Source organism: Oncorhynchus masou, chromosome 5, assembly GCF_036934945.1.
Source record: "Oncorhynchus masou masou isolate Uvic2021 chromosome 5, UVic_Omas_1.1, whole genome shotgun sequence".
NCBI lineage: Eukaryota > Metazoa > Chordata > Actinopteri > Salmoniformes > Salmonidae > Oncorhynchus > Oncorhynchus masou.
The window spans coordinates 69,430,295-69,444,637 of record NC_088216.1 but is presented as its reverse complement, the minus strand read 5'-3'; the positions used below and the strand labels follow the sequence as shown (position 1 = coordinate 69,444,637).

At 44.0% G+C, this 14,343-nt stretch overlaps 2 protein-coding genes across 4 annotated transcripts in view; one reads left to right on the top strand and one right to left on the bottom strand.

Annotated features, from left to right (window-relative positions):
• Window positions 1-443: 443 nt before the first annotated feature.
• LOC135540153 (actin-related protein 2/3 complex subunit 4-like) lies at window positions 444-2,637 on the bottom strand. Its single transcript, XM_064966580.1, has 6 exons — window positions 2,527-2,637; window positions 2,000-2,118; window positions 1,782-1,893; window positions 1,509-1,604; window positions 1,131-1,301; window positions 444-1,014 (listed from the first exon to the last, which is right to left on the bottom strand). Exons 1-6 carry the CDS (start codon window positions 2,527-2,529, stop codon window positions 1,009-1,011), a joined length of 507 nt encoding a protein of 168 aa, XP_064822652.1. The 5' UTR covers window positions 2,530-2,637; the 3' UTR covers window positions 444-1,008.
• Window positions 2,638-2,927: 290 nt separating this feature from the next.
• LOC135540152 (transcriptional adapter 3-like) overlaps window positions 2,928-14,343 on the top strand; it is a 33,367-nt gene continuing 21,951 nt past the window's right edge. The window contains exons 1-2 of one of the 3 annotated variants that reach the window (XM_064966579.1): window positions 2,928-3,136; window positions 3,547-3,781. In XM_064966579.1, coding sequence (XP_064822651.1) covers window positions 3,572-3,781 — 210 coding nt within the window. In that variant the 5' untranslated portion in view covers window positions 2,928-3,136; window positions 3,547-3,571. Of the gene's footprint in view, window positions 3,147-3,546; window positions 3,782-14,343 lie in introns of all 3 variants that reach the window. The other 2 variants (XM_064966577.1, XM_064966578.1) reach the window with 2 other exon arrangements.

Below are 14,343 nucleotides of genomic sequence, written 5' to 3'. Positions count from 1 at the left end.
GTTGGCTGGATGTCCTTTGGGTGGTGGACCATTCCTGATACACACAGGAAACTGTTGAGCGTGAAAAACCCAGCAGCATTGCAGTTCTTGACACACTCAAACCGGTGTGACTGTCACCTGCTACTACAATATCCTGTTCAAAGGCACACCCTCTGAATGGCACATATACACAATCTATGTCCCAATTGTCTCAAGATTTAAAAATCCTTCTTTAACCTGTCTCCTCTCCTTCATCTACACCGATTGAAGTGGATTTAACAAGTGACATCAATAAGGGATCATAGCCTTCACCTGGTCAGTCTGTCATGGAAAGAGCAGGTGTTCCTAATGTTTTGTATACTCAGTGTACATATCTAATGGTATACACACACTCAACCTCAACAATGAGGATGTGGACAAAAAGAAGAGCATGGATGGGACACACGAGCACCATTACTCAGAACTACAAACAAGCTCTCATGAGTTTTATTGGTGATCATTTCAAACATGGCTTATTTTAGGACAGTTCAATAAATCTGTGATAGCTTGTAATAAAATGTAAACATACATATTTTTTTAATTTATCTCCGTGATGATCATTATATTGAGGTTACATTTTCTTTGTTGTAACAAAACACAAGAGTACATAAAGTCACAGAATGTATAAAAACAACACAGGCTGTTTCAGTTGGCACAACACATTCTCATTTGTCCCGGTAATCATGAATATCAACCTGGTTAATACTTAAGGACCCGCCTTGGCTTTGAGATTTGTTCTAATTAGAAAATAATTCATTATATACAGTCATCAATATTTATGAGCACAGGGAAATACTTGTGATACGCAGTTGGGTGCCACACACACCCACCCACACTGGATTGGTCACTTTTCTATGGTATTCCTCGCTGATTGGTTGTTCACTTACAGTACGCTTCTCCACCCTCTTCCTGCTATCGGACCCTTGAGCCTGCCCTGATCCATGGTGATGGCCAAGTCATATGATCAGTGAGGGATGAGAGGACACCAACTCAGAACTGCAACAAAAGGAAGACATTGACAAGCATCATAATACTGTTCCATTAGTCGCACTGATTTGACTACATTTCTATAAAATGTAGATGATTTTGCTTCGAACACATAGCAGTCTTACATTCTTGAGGAACTCCTCCGCTACGATACGGGCACGGGCATTGACAGACAACTTCATCTCGCTGATCTCCTTGTCGATCTCCTCCATGAAGGTGATGACGAAGTCCACCAGCTTGTGCTTGTACATCTGCTCCGTGTGGAAGTTGGTGATGAGGAAACTGATGTCATAGCCCTACATGACAGGATGGAGAGATGGACGAAGAAAGAGAAAAGGAATTTAAAAAAGATTAGCAAGTCCAACAACAGCAATACCAACGACACCAATTGAATCATTACCTGTTTCTATTCCTGCCTCTGTTTTCTTTCCTGTTCTGAATCTCACTGGTTCTTTCAACCCCAGTTTAAAACATGAACATCTAAGTTTATTTTCATTTATCACCTCAACCGGTTTCCTCCTGAGAATGAAGAAGTTCTCAGCTCTCATCATCATGAAGCGCATGAACTTGTGGCACAGGATCTTCTCAATCTCATCAGCCTGATGGAGCCAATTACAGTGCACTAATCAGAATTTGCATTAAACACACTTGTTTCCATATTGACTACAACTGATAGCTTTCAAATCTATATGAAAGGCTTGATTTCCTCAAACACACAACATCAAGATAATGGAAGGATAACATTGAATGCAAAAAGACGGGTCATATTCCCTGACCTGCTTCACAGCAATGCTGACTCGCACAGAGTTGATGGAGCCCTCAATTAGGACCTTCTCCTTGTCATTGCGGCTGATCACCACAGGCTGTAGTAGGAGTTCTTTACTACTCCTGTAATGAGAAAACAACCAACTTGACAGAGCTTGAAGAATTAAATAACACCAATGTCATCATGAGGACAGAGAGACAGAGAGAGACTCTTTCACACACAACTCACCTGACCTCCACCTCTGGTTTGTTGTGGCGTTCCACTACCTGAGAGGAGAAGTTCTCCAGACAGAGGGCGGCCTGCAGTGTGGCACGCACAGCGTTCAAGTATGGGCGCAGGGTCGCTGTCTGAGGGAGGTAGTGCCAACATTAACTCACGGATAGAAAACATCACTATTACATTTCAATTATCACGACAATCACCTAGAAACTTTTTTTTTTTACTAAGTCTTTACATGTCCGTCTCAGACAGAGTGCTGTCAGTGCTGTTTGTACCATGTTCACAGGTTTTGCTACAACCATGTTACTACAAACATATTAGCCTCATTCATTTGCATAGTATTGAACGATCTAATAATGTTGTGGTGTTGTCAGAGATTTCTAGTCTGTCTTGCTTTGATCAATACTTTTTTCCTAGGGCGTCCTGTCAAACCACCATATTAAGGTTCAACCTACCAGATTAAGGTTCAGCCTGGGAATTTAAAAGCAGAGCATATAATCGGTATTTCTGATTAAATAGAGATTTAACTCACTCACCATTTCTCTGTTGTAGTGGGTTTTAAAGGCGGAAGTTATTTTGCCACGCCTGCCAACTCCTCTTCCGCAAATCTCATATCACAGCGGATAGAGCGTTTTCATTGATTTCGACTTGACAGTCGCCGCGGCCATCTTTCTGCTATCTGAAACATCTTTGGACGCATCCATTTGTTGGCCTCACTTTTTAGGGGAGTTAAATAAAATTATAATTTAATGAATTGTATCGTTTAAAAAATCCTAACTATCTGACAGACTATTGTAATAGTATACCTACAAATACACTTAAATTAGGGACAAACAAAAACATTTAGATCCCTAATATTCGTTTGATTCCCGTTACCATAAATCCACATCCCCAAATACAATTTGGTATTTGTCGGAGATGCCATTCTACAATTTAGAGGGTCACTGACGTTCTGTATTCGTCATATGGGAATTGCTCAAAAAAACTATTAACAATTGAGAATCATTCAACACTCAGAGAATTACTGTTCATTTTTTTCTGCCTCAATAATAGCTAGTACGTTAACGTACAATACCCTCTTACTGAATATGCTTATCCCCCCCTCTTCCACAGATGGTTCAATCAATAATGGATGCCAGTACAGAGGTAAATATTGGTGCGTAAATATTCAACATTTGGTCCATTTACATGGTGTATTTGCAATCAAACCACTATTTTGTCAATTTATAAACCGTATTTTGGGTCCTGATTGATATTATGAATGTTCACTTTTGTTTCGGAAGCAACACCGGTCGTTGAGCGCAGATACTACTGGTACTGTGCTAAAGCTAGCTAACGTTAGCTGGTTAGCTAAGCTAGCTAACGCGCTAATGTTCACGATATCTTCAATGGCAATCACCAACGTTGTTCCCCGGTCTTGAAGTTAGTAGTAGTAGGCTAATGGAGTTCAGTGATTAATGTGAGGAGCGTTTCTTTTTTTGGACAGATGGAGCGTATGTATGAGTGTACATTTTTGTATGATCAAAGGTGCACTTTATCTCTGCCTCTCCACACAGACATAGCCCACTCTAAACCGTCAAGATGAGTGAGTTGAAGGACTGCCCGCCTCTAAAGTACTATGACTTTAAGCCAGTAGAGCATGTGAAGGTGTGCCCCCGCTACACTGCAGTGCTCGGGCGCTCAGAGGACGATGGCATCGGTATTGAAGAGCTGGACACACTGCAGCTGGAGCTGGAGACTCTCCTGTCCTCTGCCAGCCGTCGTCTCAGAGCTCTGGAGGAACAGAGACAGGTAAGACATGAGTCAATGGGCATATTTAATGTCACTGAGTAATTGAGTAGCTTTTGTGTCATTGGACTGCCCAATGATTCAGTCACCTCTAGGGCTGGCACAAATACTGTATAACCCATGGTTATGTTTATTTTTTTATTTCACATTTATTTAACCAGGTAGGCAAGTTGAGAACAAGTTCTCATTTACAATTGCAACCTGGCCAAGATAAAGCAAAGCAGTTTGACACATACAACGACACAGAGTTACACTTTTATTTTTATTTATTTATTTCACCTTTATTTAACCATGTAGGCTAGTTGAGAACAAGTTCTCATTTGCAACTGCGACCTGGCCAAGATAAAGCATAGCAGTGTAAACAGACAACACAGAGTTACACATGGAGTAAACAATTAACAAGTCAATAACACAGTAGAAAAAAAGGGAGTCTATATACATTGTGTGCAAAAGGCATGAGGAGGTAGGCGTATAATTACAATTTTGCAGATTAACACTGGGGTGATAAATGATCAGATGGTCATGTACAGGTAGAGATATTGGTGTGCAAAAGAGCAGAAAAGTAAATAAATTAAAACAGTATGGAGATGAGGTAGGTAAAATTGGGTGGGCTATTTACCGATAGGCTATGTACAGCTGCAGCGATCGGTTAGCTGCTCAGATAGCAGATGTTTGAAGTTTTACACATGGAGTAAAACAAACATACAGTCAATAATACAGTATCAACAAGTCTATATACAATGTGAGCAAATGAGGTCAGATAAGGGAGGTAAAGGCAAAAAAAGGCCATGGTGGCAAAGTAAATACAATATAGCAAGTAAAACACTGGAATGGTAGATTTTGCAATGAAAGAATGTGCAAAGTAGAAATAAAAATAATGGGGTGCAAAGGAGCAAAATAAATAAATTAAATACAGTAGGGCAAGAGGTAATTGTTTGGGCTAAAATATAGGTGGGCTATGTACAGGTGCAGTAATCTGTGAGCTGCTCTGACAGTTGGTGCTTAAAGCTAGTGAGGGAGATAAGTGTTTCCAGTTTCAGAGATTTTTGTAGTTCGTTCCAGTCATTGGCAGCAGAGAACTGGAAGGAGAGGCGGCCAAAGAAAGAATGTATGTGTAGATGTATGTAACCAATGGTCATAAGGGACAGTTCTAAATTTACTGGGGTGAAGGGGGAGGGTTGTGTTTTTACATTTTTTATTGGACACGGGAGGGTACTGTGCCCCCCCCCCATGGTTTATACACTGCTCAAAAAAATAAATGGAATACTAAAATAACACATCCTAGATCTGAATGAATGAAATATTCTTATTAAATACTTTTTTCTTTACATAGTTGAATGTGCTGACAAGAAAATCACACAAAAATGATCAATGGAAATCAAAATGTATCAACCCATGGAGGTCTGGATTTGGAGTCATACTCAAAATTAAAGTGGAAAACAACACTACAGGCTGATCCAACTTTGATGTAATGTCCTTAAAACAAGTCAAAATGAGGCTCCGTAGTGTGTGTGGCCTCCACATGCCTGTATGACCTCCCTACAACGCCTGGGCATGCTCCTGATGAGGTGGCGGATGGTTCTCCTGAGGGATCTCCTCCCAGACCTCGACTAAAGCATCCGCCAACTCCTGGACAGTCTGTGGTTCAACGTGGCGTTGGTGGATGGAGCGAGACATGATGTCCCAGATGTGCTCAATTGGATTCAGGTCTGGGGAACGGGCGGACCAGTCCATAGCATCAATGCCTTACTCTTACAGGAACTGCTGACACACTCCAGCCACATGAGGTTTAGCATTGTCTTGCATTAGGAGGAACCCAGGGCCAACCCCACCAGCATAGGGTCTCACAAGGGGTCTGAGAATCTCATCTTGGTACCTAATGGCAGTCAGGCTACCTCTGGTGAGCACATGGAGGGCTGTGTGGCCCCCCAAAGAAATGCCACCCCACACCCTGACTGACCCACCGCCAAACCCGTCATGTTGGAGGATGTTGCAGGCAGCAGAACGTTCTCCACGGCATCTCCAGACTCTGTCACATCTGTTTCAGTGTGAACCTGCTTTCATCTGTGAAGAGCACAGGGTGCCAGTGGCGAATTTGCCAATCTTGGTGTTCTCTGGCAAATGCCAAACGTCCTGCATGGTGTTGGGCTGTAAGCACAACCCCCACCTGTGGACGTCGGGCCCTCATACCACCCTCATGGAGTCTTTTTCTGACTGTTTGAGCAGACACATGCACATTTGTGGACTGCTGGAGGTCATTTTGCAGGGCTCTGGCAGTGCTCCTCCTGCTTCTCCTTGCACAAAGGCGGAGGTAGCGGTCCTGCTGCTGGGTTGTTGCCCTCCTACAGCCTCCTCCACGTCTCCTGATGTACTGGCCTGTCACCTGGTGGCGCCTCCATGCTCTGGACACTACGCTGACAGACACAGCAAACCTTCTTGCCACAGCTCGCATTGATGTGACATCCTGGATGAGCTGCACTACCTGAGCCACTTGTGTGGGTTGTAGACTCAGTCTTATGGGCCGGCAGGGTAGCCTAGTGGTTAGAGCGTTGGACTAGTAACCAGAAGGTTGCAAGTTCAAATCCCCGAGCTGACAAGGTACAAACTGTTGTTCTGCCCCTGAACAGGCAGTTAACCCAATGTTCCTAGGCCGTCATTGAAAATAAGAATTTGTTCTTAACTGACTTGCCTAGTAAAATAAAGGTTAAAAAAAATAAAAAATAAATGCTACCACTGGAGTGAAAGCACCGCCAGCATTCAAGTGGCCAAAACATTAGCCAGGAAGCATAGGAACTGAGAAGTGGTCTGTGGTCACCACCTGCAGAACCACTCCTTTATTGGGGGTGTCTTGCTAACAAGGTACAAATCTGTCGTTCTTCCCCCGAACAGGCAGTTAACCCAATGTTCCTAGGCTGTCATTGAAAATAAGAATTTGTTCTTAACTGACTTGCCTAGTAAAATAAAGGTAAAAATAAATAAATTTAAATGCTACCACTGGAGTGAAAGCACCGCCAGCATTCAAGTGACCAAAACATTAGCCAGGAAGCATAGGAACTGAGAAGTGGTCTGTGGTCACCACCTGCAGAACCACTCCTTTATTGGGGGTGTCTTGCTAATTGCCTATAATTTCCACCTGTTGTCTATTCCATTTGCACAACAGCATGTGCAATTTATTGTCAATCGGTGTTGCTTCCTAAGTGGACAGTTTGATTTCACAGAAGTGTGATTGACTTGGTGTTACATTGTGTTGTTTAAGTGTTCCCTTTATTTTTTTGAGCAGTGCAAGTTTTATGAAAGTATTTTCTTCCATCCTAGCCACATTTCCTCATCAGCATGCATGCGCCTCCCCTGTATCAAGGTGTTTTGGTACTTCCCTTATGCACTACACTTTTACACACGTTAACTATTACTATACCACAGGTCAATATTAGAGAACAACCGGTCAAGGAGGCTGATGGCCCATATTCAATATCATTACATTTGACAATTTTATTACAATTTCCCAGGGGCGTATGATAATGCATCAATTTTAAAATCAAACAAATTTGACTTTGTTTTTACCAATCTAACTACATAACAACATAATGGTAATACTTTTTATTTGAATGGTAAATCTCTTGATAAACTGGGAAAATTAAGATGGCATAGACCTACTCAGTTAGGGGTGTGACGATCTCATTGTAATCGTATCTGTTGTTTTATCATACTCGTAATCTGAAAACCCGGAAGTGCGCTTCAAATGTTGGTAAAGCATGTACATCAAGTGCGCTATCACTCAGAGTGCATCGTTATGTACCTTCACTCATTCACGCACATTGTTAAAAGGTAAATTACCCTGACAGATGAAAATGCACATGATTTACTTACTTAGTCCTATTCAATTATCAACGAATAATAAATAGGCTAATACATGGCTGGCTACTACTGCCTGCATATATTCCAGACACAGATTTAGATGAAGGTAGGCGAGTTCGCTTGCCCCATATATTGTTTTACTTTAGAGAGGAGCAAAACTATTCTCTCCCAACACTTACAGCTGCAAGAAAAATGTTTGGAATTCCATGGATTTCTGCATTGATTAGTCATAAAATGTGGTCTGATCTTCATGTTTTTTTTTTGTGTTTTTTTAATTTTACCTTTATTTAACCAGGCAAGTCAGTTAAGAACAAATTCTTATTTTCAATGACGGCCTAGGCACAGTGGGTTAACTGCCTGTTCAGGGGCAGAACAACATATTGTCAGCTCGGGGGTTTGAACTTGCAACCTTCCGGTTACAAGTCCAACGCTCTAACCACTAGGCTACCCTGCCGCCCCATGTAAGTCACAACAATAGACAAACACAATCTGACTAAACTAATTCACACAAACAGTTGTACTCTTCAAATTATCATTGAAGACATTGAGTAAATATCCACTTTGCAGGCTGGAAAAAGTAAGTGAACCCTTGAATTTAGTAACTTGAAGATCCTCCTTTAGCAGCAACAACCTCCACCAAACGTTTCCTGTAGCTGCCTATAAGACTTCCACAACGTTGAGGAGGAATTTTGAACCATTCCTCCCTACAAATCTGTTTTAGTTCATCAATATTTCTGGGTTGTCTTGCTTGCATAGCCCTCTACAGGTCATGCCACAGCATCTCAATTGGGTTAAGGTCAGGACTCTGACTTGGCCATTCCAAAACACAAATCTTCTTCCTTTTCAGCCATTCTTTAGTTGATTTACTTGTGCGCTTTGGGTCATTGTCTTGTTGTATCACACAACCTCTCTTAAGCTTGAGGTCATGGACTGCTGCCCTGCATTTCTCCTGTAAAATGTATTGATACACATTTGAATTCATTGTTCCCTCAATGATTGGAAGGTGTCCAGGCCCTGTGGCAGCAAAACAGCCCCAAACCATGATGCTCCCTTCACCATGCTTCACAGTTGGGATGAGGTGTTGGTGTGCAGTGCCATTTTTCCTCCACACATAGCATAATGCATTTTCCTCAAAAAGTTAAACTTTTGTCTCATCTGTCCACAGCAACATTTTCCCAGAAGTGTTGTGGAACATCTAGGTGGTCTTGGGCAAACTTGAGATGTGCCGCAATGTTTTTTTAGACAGCAGTGGTTTCCTTCGTGGTGTCCTTCCATGAACACCATTGCGGTTCAGTGTTTTTCTGATAGTGGACACATGAACACAGACTTTCGTTGTTTGTAGAGTTTTCTGAAGGTCTTTTGCTGTTACCCATGGGTTCCTTCTCACCTCTTTCAGGATTGCCCTTTGTGCTCTTGGAGTGATCTTCGCACGATGCCCACTCCTAGGGAGAGTAGCAACAGTCCTGAATCTTCTCCATTTGTAGACAATTTGTCTTACCATGGATTGATGAACACCAAGGTCTTTAGCAATGCTTTTGTAACCTTTTCCAGTTTGTGCATCTCCATAAGCCTTGGTTTCATGCATGTTAACATTAGAAGCCTCCTCCCTATGTTTGTTTTATTCGCTGCTTTATCACACTCTGCCAACCGAGATGTCCTAGTCGTGTCTGAATCCTGGCTTAGGAAGGCCACCAAACATTCTGACATTTCCATCCCTATCTATAACGTTTTTCGACAAGATAGAACTGCCAAAGGGGGCAGAGCTAGCCTGCAGAGTTCTGTCATACTATCCAGGTCTGTGCCAAAACAGTTTGAGCTTCAACTTCAAAAAATCCACTTTTCCAGAAACAAGTCTCTCACCATTGCCGCTTGTTATAGAGCACCTTCTGCCCCGGGCTGTGTCCTGGACACCATATGTGAATTGATTGCCCCCCCATCTATCTTCAGAGCTTGTACTGTTAGGTGACCTAAACTGGGACACCCTTGCCGTCCTACAATCTAAGCTAGATGCCCTCAATCTCACACAAATGATCAATGAACATATCAGGTACAACCCCAAATCTGTAAATACGGGCACCCTCATAGATATCATCCTGAACAACATGGCCTCTAATACACCTCTGCTGTCTTCAACCAGGACCTCAATGATCACTGCCTCATTGCCTGCATCCGTAATGGGTCTGCGGTCAAACAACCACCCCTCATCACTGTCAAATGCTCCCTAAAACACTTCAGCGAGCAAGCCTTTCTAATCGACCTGGCCCGGGTATCCTGGAAGGATATTGATCTCATTCCGTCAGTAGAGGATGCCTGGTTATTCTTTAAATGTGCTTTCCTCACCATCTTAAATAAGCATGCCCGATTTCAAAAAATGTAGAACCAGGAACAGATATAGCCCTTGGTTCACTCCAGACCTGACTGCCCTTGACCAGCACAAAAACATCCTGTGGCGTAATGCATTAGCATTGATTAGCCCCTGCGATATGCAACGTTTCAGGGAAGTTAGAAAACAATATACACAGGCAGTTAGGAAAGCAAAGGCTAGCTTTTTCAAACAGAAATTTGCATCCTGTAGCACAAACTCAATAAATTCTGGGCCACTGTAGTCCATGGAGAATAAGAGCACCTCCTCCCAGCTGCCCACTGCACTGAGGCTAGGAAGCACTGTCACCCCCCGATAAATCTACGATAATTGAGAATTTCAATAAGTATTTTTCTACGGCTGGGCCATGCTTTCCACCTGGCTACCCCTACCCCGGTAAACATCCCCCCCCCCCCCCCCACAGCAACTTGCCCAAGCCTTCCCCATTTCTCCTTCACACAAATTCAGATAGCTGATGTTCTGAAAGAGTTGCAAAATCTGGACCCCTACAAATCAGCTGGGCTAGACAATCTGGACCCTCTCTTTCTAAAATTATCTGCCGCCATTGTTTGCAACCCCTATTTCTACTCTGTTCAACCTCTCTTTCAAATCGTCTTGAGATCCTCAAAGATTGTAAAGCTGCTGCGGTCATGCCCCTTTTCAAAGGGGTTGACACTCTAGACCCCAACTGTTACAGCCCTATACCTATCCTGCCTTTCTAAGGTCTTCGAAAGCCAAGGTAACAAACACATCACCGACTATTTTGAATCCCACTGTACCTTCTCCGCTTTGCAATCTGGTTTCTGAGCTGGTCATGGGTGTACCTCAGCCACGCTCAAGGTCCTAAACGATATCATAACTGCCATCGATAAAAGAAAATACTGTGCAGCCATATTCATTGACCTAGCCAAGGCTTTCGACTTTGTCAATCACCACATTCTTATCGGCAGACTCAACAGCCTTGGTTTCTCCAATGACTGCCTTGCCTAGTTCACAAACTACTTCTCAGACAGTTCAGTGTGTCAAATTTTAGGGCCTGTTGTCCGGGACCTCTGGCAGTCTCTATGGGAGTGCCACAGGGTTCAATTATCGGGCCGGCTCTTTTCTCTGTATACATCAATGATGTCGCTCTTGCTGCTGGTGATTCTCTGATCAACATCTACGCAGTAGACACCATTCTATATACTTCTGGCACTTCTTTGGACAGTGTGATAACTAACCTCCAGACGAGGTCATATACTACCCACAACTGCGACCTGTATGCTCTCGTTGGCTGGCCCTGCTTCATGCCCCCCTGCTGGCCCTCTCTTCATGCTGAATTGTAATTACTTCGCCACTACGGCGACAACAACTCTGTGTTTTTGTTTGTGTCGCACTGCTTTGCTTTATCATGGCCAGGTCACAGTTGTAAATGAGAACTTGTTCTCAACTAGCCTACCAAGATGGCGTAGCAGTCAGACGTCTTGTCGTGTCGTCCCTTGTATATATCGGTTTTTTTACATACATTTTTACATAGTTTTCTTCGCATATCTTTTAAAACATTTTGCGAAACCTCAACATCTAAATACTCTCCTGCAACCCGCCTCACCCAATGTAGCGTGGATCTGCTTTTTTTCTAAAGTATTTATATTTACTTCGGATCCGGAACCCCTCAACTAAAGCTAGCCAGCTAACTACCAGCTATCAGTCAGCAAACCATTGCTAGCGGTCTTCAGCTAACCTGTCATCAGCTAACCTTTAGCTCGGAAAGCTCTCGCCAGTTCGAACAACGCGACTCTAACCAGAGCATAACGGACCTATTATTTTTTATATCCCCGGATTCCCACCGCAAACGGAACATTCTCATCTGGATCTTCACAACTAGCTAACTAGCTAACCGCAACCCCGGATGATTACTCCTGGCTAGCGTTTCCATCCACTTAGCTTGAAGCTAGCCCGGCCAGAGCTCCTGTGCTACCACCGAAGCATACTCCTGGGCTACAATATCAGGACCCACGACCGGTCTATCGATGTCACCGCATGAAGAGGCATAAACAGACTCAACCCCTTGCTATCTGCTTGCTTGCTAATTCGGCCTGCTAACTGCTAGCTTGCTCAGCCCCTGTCTGCTAGCTGCTAGCTTGTTTAGCCCCGGCCTACTAACTGTTAGCTTGTTAGCACAGGCCTGCTAACTGTCTGAATCGCCGCGTCCCCAGCCAGCCCAACCACTCACTGGACCCATATTTACTTTCAATATCTTTTTCGATTTTTAATTCGATTATACCTCCCGGTAACCTGCCTCACCCAATGTGATACAGAATCTGCTGTTATTTTTAATTTTTAGAACACATTCAAGAACCTCCAGAAGCTAACCAGCTAACTAGCTACAAGCTATTTAGCCATGGTTAGCCACTGCTAGCGGCTTTACCTTCTGCACAGCCAGCCAGTTTTTATTTACCTGGATAATACTCGCCAGTCCAGCTTCCCTGCCCCATCCACCGCTGCCCCTTGGACACTGATCACTTGGCTACATAGCTGATGCATGCTGAATTGTCCATTAATCACGGTGCTCCATTCTGCTTGTTTATGTTTTATCTGTCGGCCCCAGCCGCACTCAGGCTCTGTGTGTAGTTAATCCGACCCTCCCTGCCTAGTCAACGCCATTTTACCTGCTGTTTTGTGCTAGCTGATTAGCTGTTGTTGTCTCACCTACTGTTTTAGCTAGCTCTCCCAATTCAACACCTGTGATTACTGTATGCTTCGCTGTACGTCTCTCTCAAATGTCAATATGCCTTGTATACTGTTGTTCAGGTTAGTTATCATTGTTTTAGTTTACAATGGAGCCCCTAGTTCCACTCTTCATACCCCTGATACCCCCTTTGTCCCACCTCCCACACATGCGGTGATCTCACTCATTACAACCAGCATGTCTAGAGATACAACCTCTCTCATCATCACCCAGTGCCTGGGCTTACCTCCGCTGTACCCGCACCCCACCATACCCCTGTCTGCGCATTATGCCCTGAATATATTCTACCATGCCCAGAAATCTGCTCCTTTTATTCTTTGACCCCAACGCTCTAGGCGACCAGTTTTGATAGCCTTTAGCCGCACCCTCATACAACTCCTCCTCTGTTCCGCGGGTGATGTGGAGGTAAACCCAGACCCTGCATGTCCCCAGGCACCCTCATTTGTTGACTTCTGTGATCGAAAAAGCCTTGGTTTCATGCATGCCAACATCAGAAGCCTCCTCCCTAAGTTTGTTTTACTCACTGCTTTAGCACACTCTGCTAACCCTGATGTCCTTGCCGTGTCTGAATCCTGGCTCAGGAAGGCCACCAAAAATTCGGAGATTTCCATACCCAACTATAACATTTTCCGTCAAGATAGAACTGCCAAAGGGGGAGGAGTTAACCTGCAAAGTAATGTCATACTTTCCAGGTCCATACCCAAACAGTTCGAACTACTAATCTTAAAAATTACTCTCTACAGAAATAAGTCTCTCACTGTTGCCGCCTGCTACCGACCCCCCTTAGCTCCCAGCTGTGCCCTGGACACCATTTGTGAATTGATCGCCCCCCATCGAGCTTCAGAGTTTGTTCTGTTAGGTGACCTAAACTGGGATATGCTTAACACCCCGGCAGTCTTGCAATCTAAGCTAGATGCCCTCAATCTCACACAAATCATCAAGTAACCCACCAGATACAACCCTAAATCTGTAAACAAGGGCACCTTCATAGACGTCATCCTGACCAACTGGCCCTCCAAATACACCTCCGCTGTCTTCAACCAGGATCTCAGCGATCACTGCCTCATTGCCTGTATCCGCTACGGAGCCGCAAACGACCACCCCCTCATCACTGTCAAACGCTCCCTAAAACACTTCTGTGAGCAGGCCTTTCTAATCGACCTGGCCCGGGTATCCTGGAAGGACATTGACCTCATCCCGTCAGTTGAGGATGCCTGGTCATTCTTTAAAAGTAACTTCCTCACCATTTTAGATAAGCATGCTCTGTTCAAAAAATGCAAAAACTTCAACAAGCATTTCTCAACGGCTGGCCATGCCTTCCGCCTGGCTACTCCAACCTCGGGCCAACAGCTCCGCGCGCGCAGCTACTCGCCCTAGCCTCTCCAGGTTCTCCTTTACCCGATAGCAGATGTTCTGAAAGAGCTGCAAAACCTGGACCCGTGCAAATCAGCTGGGCTTGACAATCTGGACCCTCTATTTCTGAAACTATCTGCCGCCATTGTCGCAACCCCTATTACCAGCCTGTTCAACCTCTTTCATATCGTCTGAGATCCCCAAGGATTGGAAAGCTGCCGCAGTCATCCCCCTCTTCAAAGGGGGAGACACCCTGGACCCAAACTG

Excerpts from the sequence above, each read along its gene's own strand:
- LOC135540153 (XM_064966580.1), bottom strand. Across the intron at positions 1,894-1,999 it reads AAACCAGAGGTGGAGGTCAG|GAGTAGTAAAGAACTCCTAC; the intron begins GTGAGTTGTGTG and ends TTCTCATTACAG. Across the intron at positions 1,302-1,508 it reads TCAGGAGGAAACCGGTTGAG|GGCTATGACATCAGTTTCCT; the intron begins GTGATAAATGAA and ends CCTGTCATGTAG.